This window comes from Hyla sarda, chromosome 5 (genome assembly GCF_029499605.1).
Source record: "Hyla sarda isolate aHylSar1 chromosome 5, aHylSar1.hap1, whole genome shotgun sequence".
NCBI lineage: Eukaryota > Metazoa > Chordata > Amphibia > Anura > Hylidae > Hyla > Hyla sarda.
In genome coordinates, this window is record NC_079193.1 from 260954332 (window position 1) to 260967727 (window position 13396).

General features: G+C 44.3%; 1 protein-coding gene across 5 annotated transcripts in view; it reads right to left on the minus strand.

Moving 5' to 3' along the window:
- The window catches only part of ARHGAP28 (Rho GTPase activating protein 28), a 183080-nt gene that overhangs the window by 71154 nt on the left and 98530 nt on the right, over window positions 1–13396 (minus strand). Inside the window, exon 1 of one of the 5 annotated variants that reach the window (XM_056521610.1) lies at window positions 10938–11036. The exons of 3 other annotated variants lie outside the window; for them this stretch is intronic. Coding sequence is in view for 1 of the 2 variants with exons in the window: in XM_056521609.1 (XP_056377584.1) it covers window positions 10537–10619 (83 nt within the window). In the remaining variant the exon portion in view is untranslated. One more of the 5 variants, XM_056521609.1, reaches the window with a different exon arrangement.

Consider the following 13396-nt stretch of genomic DNA (forward strand, 5'->3'; position numbering starts at 1 on the left):
TCACCTCACTTCCCCTGCACTCCCTTGCCGGATCTTGTTGCCATTGTGCCAGTGAAAGCGTTCCTTGTGTGTTCCTAGCCTGTGTTCCAGACCTTCTGCCGTTGCCCCTGACTACGATCCTTGCTGCCTGCCCCGACCTTCTGCTACGTCCGACCTTGCTTCTGCCTACTCCCTTGTACCGCGCCTATCTTCAGCAGCCAGAGAGGTGAGCCGTTGCTAGTGGATACGACCTGGTCACTACCGCCGCAGCAAGACCATCCCGCTTTGCGGCGGGCTCTGGTGAAAACCAGTAGTGGCTTAGAACCGGTCCACTAGCACGGTCCACGCCAATCCCTCTCTGGCACAGAGGATCCACTACCTGCCAGCCGGCATCGTGACAGTAGATCCGGCCATGGATCCCGCTGAAGTTCCTCTGCCAGTTGTCGCTGACCTCACCACGGTGGTCGCCCAGCAGTCACAACAGATAGCGCAACAAGGCCAACAGCTGTCTCAACTGACCGTTATGCTACAACAGTTACTACCACAGCTTCAGCAGTCATCTCCTCCGCCAGCTCCTGCACCTCCTCCGCAGCGAGTGGCCGCTCCTGGGCTACGCCTATCCTTGCCGGATAAATTTGATGGGGACTCTAAGTTTTGCCGTGGCTTTCTTTCCCAATGTTCCCTGCATCTGGAGATGATGTCGGACCTGTTTCCCACTGAAAGGTCTAAGGTGGCTTTCGTAGTCAGCCTTCTGTCCGGAAAAGCCCTGTCATGGGCCACACCGCTCTGGGACCGCAATGACCCCGTCACTGCCTCTGTACACTCCTTCTTCTCGGAAATCCGAAGTGTCTTTGAGGAACCTGCCCGAGCCTCTTCTGCTGAGACTGCCCTGTTGAACCTGGTCCAGGGTAATTCTTCCGTTGGCGAGTATGCCGTACAATTCCGTACTCTTGCTTCAGAATTGTCCTGGAATAATGAGGCCCTCTGCGCGACCTTCAAAAAAGGCCTATCCAGCAACATTAAAGATGTTCTGGCCGCACGAGAAATTCCTGCTAATCTACATGAACTTATTCACCTAGCCACTCGCATTGACATGCGTTTTTCCGAAAGGCGTCAGGAACTCCGCCAAGATATGGACTCTGTTCGCACGAGGCGTTTCTTCTCCTCGGCTCCTCTCTCCTCTGGTCCCCTGCAATCTGTTCCTGTGCCTCCCGCCGTGGAGGCTATGCAGGTCGACCGGTCTCGCCTGACACCTCAAGAGAGGACACGACGCCGTATGGAGAACCTCTGCCTGTACTGTGCTAGTACCGAACACTTCCTGAGGGATTGTCCTATCCGTCCTCCCCGCCTGGAAAGACGTACGCTGACTCCGCACAATGGTGAGACAGTCCTTGATGTCTACTCTGCTTCTCCACGTCTTACTGTGCCTGTGCGGATGTCTGCCTCTGCCTTCTCCTTCTCTACTGTGGCCTTCTTGGACTCTGGATCTGCAGGAAATTTTATTTTGGCCTCTCTCGTCAACAGGTTCAACATCCCGGTGACCAGTCTCGCCAGACCCCTCTACATCAATTGTGTAAATAATGAAAGATTGGACTGTACCATACGTTTCCGCACGGAGCCCCTTCTTATGAGCATCGGATCTCATCACGAGAGGATTGAACTTTTGGTCCTCCCCAATTGCACCTCGGAAATTCTCCTTGGACTTCCCTGGCTTCAACTTCATTCCCCAACCCTGGATTGGTCCACTGGGGAGATCAAGAGTTGGGGGTCCTCTTGTTCCAAGAACTGTCTAAAACCGGTTCCCAGTAACCCTTGCCGTAACTCTGTGGTTCCTCCAGTAACCGGTCTTCCTAAGGCCTATATGGACTTCGCGGATGTTTTCTGCAAAAAACAAGCTGAGACTCTACCTCCTCACAGGCCTTATGATTGTCCTATCGACCTCCTCCCGGGCACTACTCCACCCCGGGGCAGAATTTATCCTCTCTCTGCCCCAGAGACTCTTGCCATGTCTGAATACGTCCAGGAGAATCTAAAAAAGGGCTTTATCCGTAAATCCTCCTCTCCTGCCGGAGCCGGATTTTTCTTCGTGTCCAAAAAAGATGGCTCCCTACGTCCTTGCATTGACTACCGCGGTCTTAATAAAATCACGGTTAAGAACCGCTACCCCTTACCCCTCATCTCTGAACTCTTTGATCGCCTCCAAGGTGCCCACATCTTTACTAAATTGGACTTAAGAGGCGCCTATAACCTCATCCGCATCAGAGAGGGGGATGAGTGGAAAACGGCATTTAACACCAGAGATGGACACTTTGAGTATCTGGTCATGCCCTTTGGCCTGTGCAACGCCCCTGCCGTCTTCCAAGACTTTGTCAATGAAATTTTTCGTGATCTGTTATACTCCTGTGTTGTTGTATATCTGGACGATATCCTAATTTTTTCTGCCAATCTAGAAGAACACCGCCAGCATGTCCGTATGGTTCTTCAGAGACTTCGTGACAATCAACTCTATGCCAAAATTGAGAAATGTCTGTTTGAATGCCAATCTCTTCCTTTTCTAGGATATTTGGTCTCTGGCCAGGGACTACAGATGGATCCAGACAAACTCTCTGCCGTCTTAGATTGGCCACGCCCCTCCGGACTCCGTGCTATCCAACGCTTTTTGGGGTTCGCCAATTATTACAGGCAATTTATTCCACATTTTTCTACCATTGTGGCTCCTATCGTGGCTTTAACCAAAAAAAATGCTGATCCCAAGTCCTGGCCTCCTCAAGCAGAAGACGCCTTTAAACGACTCAAGTCTGCCTTTTCTTCGGCTCCCGTCCTCTCCAGACCTGACCCTTCCAAACCCTTCCTATTGGAGGTTGATGCCTCCTCAGTGGGAGCTGGAGCTGTTCTTCTACAAAAAAATTCTTCCGGGCATGCTGTCACTTGTGGTTTTTTCTCTAGGACCTTCTCTCCAGCGGAGAGGAACTACTCCATCGGGGATCGAGAGCTTCTAGCCATTAAATTAGCACTTGAGGAATGGAGGCATCTGCTGGAGGGATCAAGTTTTCCTGTTATTATCTACACCGACCACAAGAACCTCTCCTACCTCCAGTCTGCCCAACGGCTGAATCCTCGCCAGGCCCGGTGGTCTCTGTTCTTTGCCCGATTTAATTTTGAGATTCACTTTCGTCCTGCCGATAAGAACATTAGGGCCGATGCTCTCTCTCGTTCCTCGGATGCCTCAGAAGTTGAACTCTCTCCGCAACACATCATTCCACCTGACTGCCTGATCTCCACTTCTCCTGCCTCCATCAGGCAGACTCCTCCAGGAAAGACCTTTGTTTCTCCACGCCAACGCCTCGGAATCCTCAAATGGGGTCACTCCTCCCATCTCGCAGGTCATGCGGGCATCAAGAAATCTGTGCAACTCATCTCCCGCTTCTATTGGTGGCCGACTCTGGAGACGGATGTTGTGGACTTTGTGCGAGCCTGCACTATCTGTGCCCGGGATAAGACTCCTCGCCAGAAGCCCACTGGTTTTCTTCATCCTCTGCCTGTCCCCGAACAGCCTTGGTCTCTGATTGGTATGGATTTTATTACTGATTTACCCCCTTCCCGTGGCAACACTGTTATTTGGGTGGTCGTTGATCGATTCTCCAAAATGGCACATTTCATCCCTCTTCCTGGTCTTCCTTCTGCACCTCAGTTGGCTAAACAATTTTTTGTACACATTTTTCGTCTTCACGGGTTGCCTACGCAGATTGTCTCGGATAGAGGCGTCCAATTCGTGTCTAAATTCTGGAGGGCTCTCTGTAAACAACTCAAGATTAAATTAAATTTTTCTTCTGCATATCATCCCCAGTCCAATGGACAAGTAGAAAGAATTAACCAGATCTTGGGTGATTATTTGCGACATTTTGTTTCCTCCCGCCAGGATGACTGGGCAGATCTCCTCCCATGGGCCGAATTCTCGTATAACTTTAGGGTCTCTGAATCTTCCTCCAAATCCCCATTTTTCGTGGTGTACGGCCGTCACCCTCTTCCCCCCCTCCCTACTCCCTTGCCCTCTGGTCTGCCCGCTGTGGATGAAATTTCCCGTGACCTTTCCATCATATGGAGAGAGACCCAAAATTCTCTCTTACAGGCTTCATCACGCATGAAGAAGTTCGCGGATAAGAAAAGAAGAGCTCCTCCCGTTTTTTCCCCTGGAGACAAGGTATGGCTCTCCGCTAAATATGTCCGCTTCCGTGTCCCTAGCTACAAGTTGGGACCACGCTATCTTGGTCCTTTCAAAATTTTGTGTCAAATTAATCCTGTCTCTTATAAACTTCTTCTTCCTCCTTCTCTTCGTATCCCTAATGCCTTTCACGTCTCTCTTCTCAAACCACTCATCCTTAACCGTTTTTCTCCCAAATCTGTTCCTCCCACTCCTGTTTCCGGCTCCTCGGACATCTTCTCTGTCAAAGAAATCCTAGCTTCCAAAAAGGTCAGAGGGAAAACTTTTTTTTTAGTGGACTGGGAGGGTTGTGGTCCTGAAGAGAGATCCTGGGAACCTGAGGACAACATCCTAGACAAAAGTCTGCTCCTCAGGTTCTCAGGCTCTAAGAAGAGGGGGAGACCCAAGGGGGGGGGTACTGTTACGCCGAGCGCTCCGGGTCCCCGCTCCTCCCCGGAGCGCTCGCTTCACTCTCCCCGCTGCAGCGCTCCGGTCACATCCTCTGACCCGGGGCGCTGCGATTCCGCTGCCAGCCGGGATGCGATTCGCGATGCGGGTAGCGCCCGCTCGCGATGCGCACCCCGGCTCCCGTATCTGACTCGCTCTCCGTCTGTCCTGTCCCGGCGCGCGCGGCTCCGCTCCCTAGGGCGCGCGCGCGCCGGGTCTCTGCGATTTAAAGGGCCACTGCGCCGCTGATTGGCGCAGTGGTTCCAATTAGTGTGTTCACCTGTGCACTTCCCTATATCACCTCACTTCCCCTGCACTCCCTTGCCGGATCTTGTTGCCATTGTGCCAGTGAAAGCGTTCCTTGTGTGTTCCTAGCCTGTGTTCCAGACCTTCTGCCGTTGCCCCTGACTACGATCCTTGCTGCCTGCCCCGACCTTCTGCTACGTCCGACCTTGCTTCTGCCTACTCCCTTGTACCGCGCCTATCTTCAGCAGCCAGAGAGGTGAGCCGTTGCTAGTGGATACGACCTGGTCACTACCGCCGCAGCAAGACCATCCCGCTTTGCGGCGGGCTCTGGTGAAAACCAGTAGTGGCTTAGAACCGGTCCACTAGCACGGTCCACGCCAATCCCTCTCTGGCACAGAGGATCCACTACCTGCCAGCCGGCATCGTGACAACAGCTTTTCAATTGTGTCTTCATTTTATTGAATAAATACTGACATGGTTTGTTAGATAATCTTTTTACCTAATGGTGGAATATATTTATCTAATTTTAAGACTTTCTAAGCATCAGATACATAAAACATAAAATTCAAAGAGGGCGCACTTTCTTTTTCCCATGGGAATGACAAATCTGAAATTAAAATTCTTCTGCAAAACTCAAATCTTTCTCGCATTTAACAGAAACCTGTTTCAGTTGTTTTGCTAAATGTTTCGACTCGTAAGAATTTCCCTCAAAGATTCCACTAGAATTACAGATATCCTGTGAAAGAGGAAAGAAGATCAGTCCGACACACTATAAAGCATAGCAAGTGGAGGAAGTGATAAGCATGTCAATCAGATAACGGCACAAGTGGAAGTATTTACACTTAGCGCTCAGCATGTTTTGTCTTTTTCTAAACAAATATACATACATTGTTTTATAATGATGGCTCTATAGGCTTTTACAGAGGTATAATGACCTCTGTAATGTCTGTTGTGGTAGGGAAATCCCAAATGACCACAGTAACCACAGCGTACAGGGACAGGAAAGACAGCTCTATACTGTGAGGATCCCAGCACAAAACGGTTGGAGTCTCAGCTCTCTAAACCTGTGGGAGCAACACAAATTCTAAAGTTTTGAGTGGGATTAACCTGTAATATTTATTTTTACACGAGGCTCTATTGGTGATGTTCATTCCTTAAAAGGGATTGGTCACCTTTTAAACAAATGTAACAATACACTGAGGCTTCACTGTGGCCCCATTCTTTATAACCATAAACGTCCGCCCCCATTGCTTCCCTGTCCTTGTGCAGCGGCTGGACGGCTCATCTGCCCACAACATGGGTGTCTATGGAGGAGCATGTGACATACACGTGACTCTGCCTCCTCCTCCATAATACACTGTGCACAAACAAGGTGTATCATCACCTGTTCCTCCATGGCCGGCCATTTACTGTAAAGTGTTAAATGGTGACCAACCCCTAAATTGCAGGCAGTACCCTTTACACAATGGTAATTTCAGGTGCAGTCAACAATTATTGGTGAATAGCAAGTGCTATCCATGGCCAGTAGTATCTGCTATTCCCAGATAATTACAGGCTGCATCTGCTTAACCATTTAACAACATGTATTTACTATATATACCCCTTAGCAGTATATATATCCATCATAGCACCATTAAGGATATATGGAGAGGGCTCGCTTGCCTGCTCCCTATCTTGTGCCTGTTAGCTACATACAGCAGCAGACAGCAATCTCTAATAGCCGACACTGAGTGATCTTCATTGACAGCTATTAACTGTTTATATGCCACTGTTTATATTGGCTGCATTCTTAAAGCGCCCAGTCCAGGTGCTGCCTGCAACTACAGAATGCATGTGACAACCGCAGCCGGTAGTGCCGCATGTAAGACTAAAATCCTGAACGCGATTGGTTTCTTTGGACAACTTCATGTTCCTATTGTAATAACTTTGAGAAATCTTCTCCATTATTTAAACAAAGTTGCAGCACTGGGAGCAAGAGTGTAAAAGAGTGCAAGAGGTGAGTAAAGGAGTTGTTCTAGACTGGTAACAGCAAAGACAAAGAGATGCTCCGGTGGGAAAAAAACATTTCTCAAATCAACTGGTGCCTGAAAGCTAAAAAGCTTTGTAAATTACTTCTATTTAAGAATCTTCATCCTTCCAGTACTTATCAGCTGCTGTATTCTACAGAGGAATTTGTGTAGTTCTTTCCAGTCTGACCACAGTGCTCTCTGCTGCCACATCTGTCCATGTCAGGAACTGTCCAAAGCAGGAGAGGTTTTCTATGAGGATTTACTCCTGCTCTGGACAATTCCTGACACCGGCAGAGGTGTCAGTAGAGAGCACTGTGGTCAAACTGGAAAGAACTACACTACACAAAATCCTCTGGAGCATACAGCAGCTGATAAGTACAGGATGGGTGAATATTCTTAAATAGAAGTAATTTACAAACCTGTTTAACTTTCTGGCACCAGTTAGATTATTTTTTACCACCAGCGTACCCCTTAAAGCTGCAAGGAATGTATATTCTTCAATGCCCTCTTGTTCTAAGTTCAGATCATCGTTGGTGTTGGTAATAGAAGTATTACATGGAAACCCCTAATATTTTATGTGAATAAACCAGAACAACAAATTAATGTGGACTTCTTTCTTCCTAACCACTGCACAATAGGTAAGTATGTAGGATAAATATATGTAAAAAATATATATAAAAATAAAATAAACACAATTTAATCTCTTAAAACAGAACTATCCTTTTGTTTATTTACTTGGCTTACATGTGGGAACGTTTGGGATCTTCCAGATTTGCACTTACTTTATTTTCAGCAGAAGGGACTTCCTGGCTTCCAAGACAATAAACAGTGCAGGTAGTAGCGTGTGTGGCGTCTTAATGAGAAATGAGATGGAGCTGGCATGTCTTAAAGGCAGATGGAAATTCACAACCTACTTGTAGGATTGTTAAATGCATCAGTGGATTAAAACATTGGATTGTTTGAAGTAGTGGTCTTCACACTGTGGCCCTGCAGATGTTGCAAAACTACAACTCCCAGCATGCCTGGGCAGCCAACGGCTGCCCGGGCATGCTGGGAGATGTAGTTTTGCAACATCTGGAGGGCGACAGTTTGGAAACGAGGGGTTTAATGCAATATTGTGAGTATTATGTTTACGCTGAACACATCTACAGCCATGGAAAAACACAACTAAATAATAACTGTTTTAAACCCTTAAGGACATTTTTTCCTCCTCATTTTCTAAAAATCATAACATGTTCCATTTTGCACCTAGAGACCCATATAAGAGCTAGTTTTTTGCGTCACCAATTGTACTTTGTAATGACTTTACTTATTTTATAACAATCTGCAGCAGACAAAAAAAAAATTATTTGTGGCGTGAAATAAAAAAAAAAAAAAAAAACACAATTTTGCACATTTTTAGGGATTCCGTTTCTACGCAGTGCACTTTTTGATGATAATGACACATTATCTTTTTTCTGTAGGTCCATACGGTTACAAGGATACCCAATATATGTTGGTTTTATTTATTTTACTACTTAAAAAAAAAATTATAACTACATGCACCAAAATTATCTGACCCCAATACCTTTTTTATTTTTCTTCGTACGGAGTTATATGAGGACTTATTTTTTGCGCTGTGGTCTGTAGTTTTTATTGGTACCATTTTTGTTTTCATGGGACTTTTTGATCGCTTTTAATATTTTTATGGTATATGAAGTGACCAAAAATTCACAATTTTGGACTTTGGTATTTTTTTTACGTGTACGTCATCGACCGTGCGGTTAAGCTAACCTTATATTTTAATAGTTTGGACATTTATGCACACTGTGGTACCACATATGATTATTTTTTATTACATTATTTTATAAAAAAATAGGAAAAGGGGGTGATTTAAAAATTTTTTTTGGGGGGGGGGGCTTATTCACATTTATTCTCTTATTTTTTTTTAACCATTTTTTCCTTTTTTTTTTGCCCTCTTAGGGGGCTATACCATGCAATCTTTTGTTTGCATACACTGTTCAATGCAATGCCATAGCATTTCAATGATCAGTGTTACCCGCGCAGGCATGGAGCAGTAGATAGCCGATTGGACGACAAGGAAGCAGGTGAGGACCCTCCCGTCATCCAATAAGCTGATCGGAACATCAGAATTGCGATAGTCCCGATCAGCTCCGCTGAGCTGCTGGGATAGTTATACTTTCAGTTTAGACGCCGCAATCAACTTTGATCACGGCGTCTAAAGATTTAATGCTGTGCATCAACCCGACCGGCGGTGCCCGGGATTAGCTGTGGCTCCTGGCTGCCCGTAACAACCGTGCCCCACAGGGTTTAACCTGTTCTCTGCTCATGAGAACGGTTTAAACCCCGTTAGGGGGATCCGGGCGTACAGGTACTCCAGTGGAAAACTTTTTTTTTTTTAATCAGCTGGTGCCAAAAAGTTAAACAGATTTGTAAATTACTTCTATTAAAAAATCTTAATGCTTCCAGTACTTATTAGCTGCTGAATACTACAGAGGAAATTCTTTTCTTTTTGGAACACAGTGCTCTCTGCTGACATCACGAGCACAGTGCTCTCTGCTGACATCTCTGTCCATTTTAGTAACTGTCCAGAGCAGCATATGTTTACTATGGGGATTTTCTCCTACTCTGGACATTTCTTAAAATGGACAGAGATGTCAGCAGAGAGCACTGTGCTTGTGATTCAGCAGAGAGCTCTGTGTTCCAAAAAGAAAGTAATTTCCTCTGTAGTATTCAGCAGCTAAAAAGTACTGGAAGGATTAATATTTTTTTGTATAGAAGTAATTTACAAATCTGTTTAAATTTCTGGCACCAGTTGATTTAAAAAAAAAAAAACGTTTTTCACCGGAGTACCCCTTTAAGGACTCGGGAACGGGGGTGTACCCATACGCCCTGCGACCTTAAGGGTTAAAATATTTAAGTCGATAACAGTTAAACAATAAAAAGTTCTTTAAAAATGTTACATAAGCTTTTACTTAAAAGAATAGCCTTTCTACCTGGTAAGCCATGAAAACATGTTATATCTGTATATATAACTTGTGCATAATTGTTGTAAAGTGCTGCGGAATCTGTTGGCGCTATATAAATAAAAATTATTATTATCATTATTATTATTAATTATTATTAAATCTGTTTTTTGTATTATATCTGTATTAGGGAGTTTAGTGATGCATAAGCGCTTTGCTTAGCTTCAGAAATGTAAGGTAAGATGAATAACCTGTTTATATAAGCCAACAAATGTATTGACTTATTTATTTTTATTATGAAAAAATTGGTAGCATTCACAGTAACATGGAAAACACCCAACTTTCGGATGTACACAGTAGACAACAGTAAAATAAACAAGGCAAATGCTGATACAATCAACTAGTAATTCTTTAGCTTGTATCTAATGTTAACAAAAATAGGTAATTGCTCAAAAACATTATCCATGCTAAATATAATAAAATCCAGTTCATACTATTGCACAAATACTACACATTATATATAAGACAAGTCAGTCAGACATACTGTATAGTTCCCTTTGAATAAAAGGTGAAAACAGTCAAGATTTTACAAGTTAGATTCTAGAACAAGGAAAGTTTTGGAAAGTCTACTACAGAACCTACATGTCTACTAGAGAACCTACCTTCACATGTCTACTAGAGAACCTACCTTAACATGCTTAGTTGTTCTGAAATCTCAGACCAGATTAGTTCATATTGTGTTTTCATACCACTGGCCGTAAAAGTATCCATATTAAAATCCAAGGGAACTATTGCAAGTTATGTACAGCATTGCTCCAGTCCTGCAGAACAATGAGAACTAAGCAGCCTGCGAAACAATACAGAACTTGCTTCGCTGCTATTTAAGGAGTTTCCAGACGTTAACTCCACTGTTTGTGGCGTTTTCCTGTTTGTGACAAGTCTACGGCTTTAATCTCCTTCCTAAATACTGGATTAAAGCCTAATGAGCCGGTGACAGCCCAAGTCTTTTTTTTTTTTTTTTCCAGCCTCAAAAGAATCAAAAACAACCCTATAGGTTCAGTCCTCGACAGCAAAGCAACATGTCACTACCTTCATATGCAGCAAAGTGTCCTCGCCTGCACTTGTCCAAGTCACTTAAGTGAATAAGAATCTGTTCTCACTACTATTCTGCACAGTGACGATCCTGCTCTGGCTGAAGGCAGAAGAACATCTCTGGACTTTTTTTCCCCCCCTTTTTGCTTCAGGGGAGTTTACGTGGACGGCAGCCAACAAATAAGACATTTACAAAATTACTTTACTCCAAAGTAAATGTGAGTGATGTAATAAAACACCATAGTCAGGCAAAACACCATGCTATGTATTTCATTGGCTCTCGGGAACAAATGGGAGGAAGGTTATAGACCAAGTATTAAAAGAATGGTAATATTCTGGTTTCTAAATTAACATTGTACATAAAGAACAATAAGATATTAAAGAATAGCAGGAGTAAATATGAATAAATAAATCAAAGAATTCAGATTTCATATATAAAAGAAACATTCTTTTCTTTTGGAAGAACTATACAGCATGTTCTGGCATCTGTCCAGAGTGATTATATTGTGATATGCAAAATAAACAAAATTCCAAGCTCACACTGGAGGAGGAGGGAAATACTGAAAGGTGTTAGTTAAAGAAGTATCATGTAAAAAAAAAATGTATCCCCTATCCAAAGGATAGGGGATACGTTTTAGATCGCGGGGGGTCTAAGCGCTGCGGTCCCCCACAATCTTCTGTTTGGAGACCTGGCTCTCCTTCACAGCGGCATGTCACGACCCATGCCCAAATCGGGGGCCGGACGGCTCTCCCATAGAGCTATATGGAGGGGGCGTGGCGGTCCCTTGTTGGATAGGAAATATGTTTTTTACATGATACTTCTTTAAGTGCTAGGAAGAAGTCAGCAGAACTCTGGGGAGCTCTTAAAGGGGTTCTCTGGTGGAAAACTTTTTTTTTTTTTTTTTTTTCAATCAACGTGCCAGAAAGTTAAACAGATTTGTAAATTACTTCTATTAAAAAATCTTAATCCTTCCAGTACTTATTACCAGCTGTATACTACAGAGGAAATGCTTTTCTTTTTGGATTTCTCTTCTGTCATGACCACCTTGTTCTCTGCTGACCTCTGCTGTCCATTTTAGGAACTGTCCAGTGCAGCATATGTTTGCTGTGGGGAATTTCTCCTGCTCTGAACAGTTCCTAAAATGGACAGCAGAGGTCAGCAGAGAGCACTGTAGTCGTGACAGAAGAGAAATCCAAAAAGAAAAGCATTTCCTCTGTAGTATACAGCCGCTAATAAGTACTGGAAGGATTAAGATTTTTAATAGAAGTAATTTACAAATCTGTTTACATTTCTGGCACCAGCTGATTTAAAAAAAAAAAAAAGTTTTCCACTGGAGTACCCCTTTAATGAGCTTTTAAATGTTCTAAAATTCAACACAAATTCAATGCAGAATATAGGCGCAGTGAAGGACTGTCCAAAAGGGTGCACAAGAGGCTTGACTCACAGCCCCAAGATAAAAATGCAAGGAAGCGGCACTCCCTATGTAGTGAATCCAATATGTGTATTAATTCACACGTCCAGCCAAGTGCAACTTTTCGATCCTACAATTTGGAACTTTTTCATGCATCAAGCTTGAAAAAGATTCAAATTGTGGGTCTCAAAACCTTGCGCAATGGTAGCTTACCCAAACAGTGCTTTACAGGATTTTTTTTTTCATGGAGTCAGTCTCTTGAACAGGTTCACAATCAGACTTGTGGCTGAGCCAGTTAACTCACACAGTTGGTAAATATTAGGGTATCTCAAGCTTATTCTTATTATTCTAGCCTTTTGTGGTGTCACTAGCCATTTGTAGTGCTGCTGGCATGCGGTAACTTCATCCTGGTAGAACTCAGAGATGGTCTCTAAAATGACGTTGCAGCCGGCACGCCTCCTCCATACATCTCTATGGGAGAGGTGGGGAGGCAGCGTTCGTGCCTCCCCGTCTCCCCCATAGAACTGTACGTATGTAAGTCGACGCTACGTCACCATGAGCACTAATGGTGGTGCCCCGTTAGGGAAATCGAGGGGGGTCCAATCGGTCGGGGTGCCAGCGGTCGGACCCCCCGCGATCAAACACTTATCCCCTATCTTGTACATAGGGGATAAGTGTATATTGCGCTGCAGTTGTCCTTTAACTCTTCTGCTCTCAGCCACACTTGGCACAAGTGTAGTTTCAGTGCAAAGCGCAATACAAAAGTTACAAAACAATATGAATATGTAAAACACAGATGCAACAAGACTTTGGCTGACTGACACCAAACCACAAGCCCAGTGAGACATTGTAGAATATAGATGGATACTATAAAAATAGCCTTAAAATTAACCTACACTTCAAGATTGAGATCAGCACTTGTTTACAGAAGTGCTCAGCCAATCTAATACAGTTTGAACATGTGTAAGCCTGTTAGGCTGTATTTGTGGGAGGGGCGTTGGGTATATAACGCCCCCTACATACAGGTCAGGGCGTGTTGAGCGT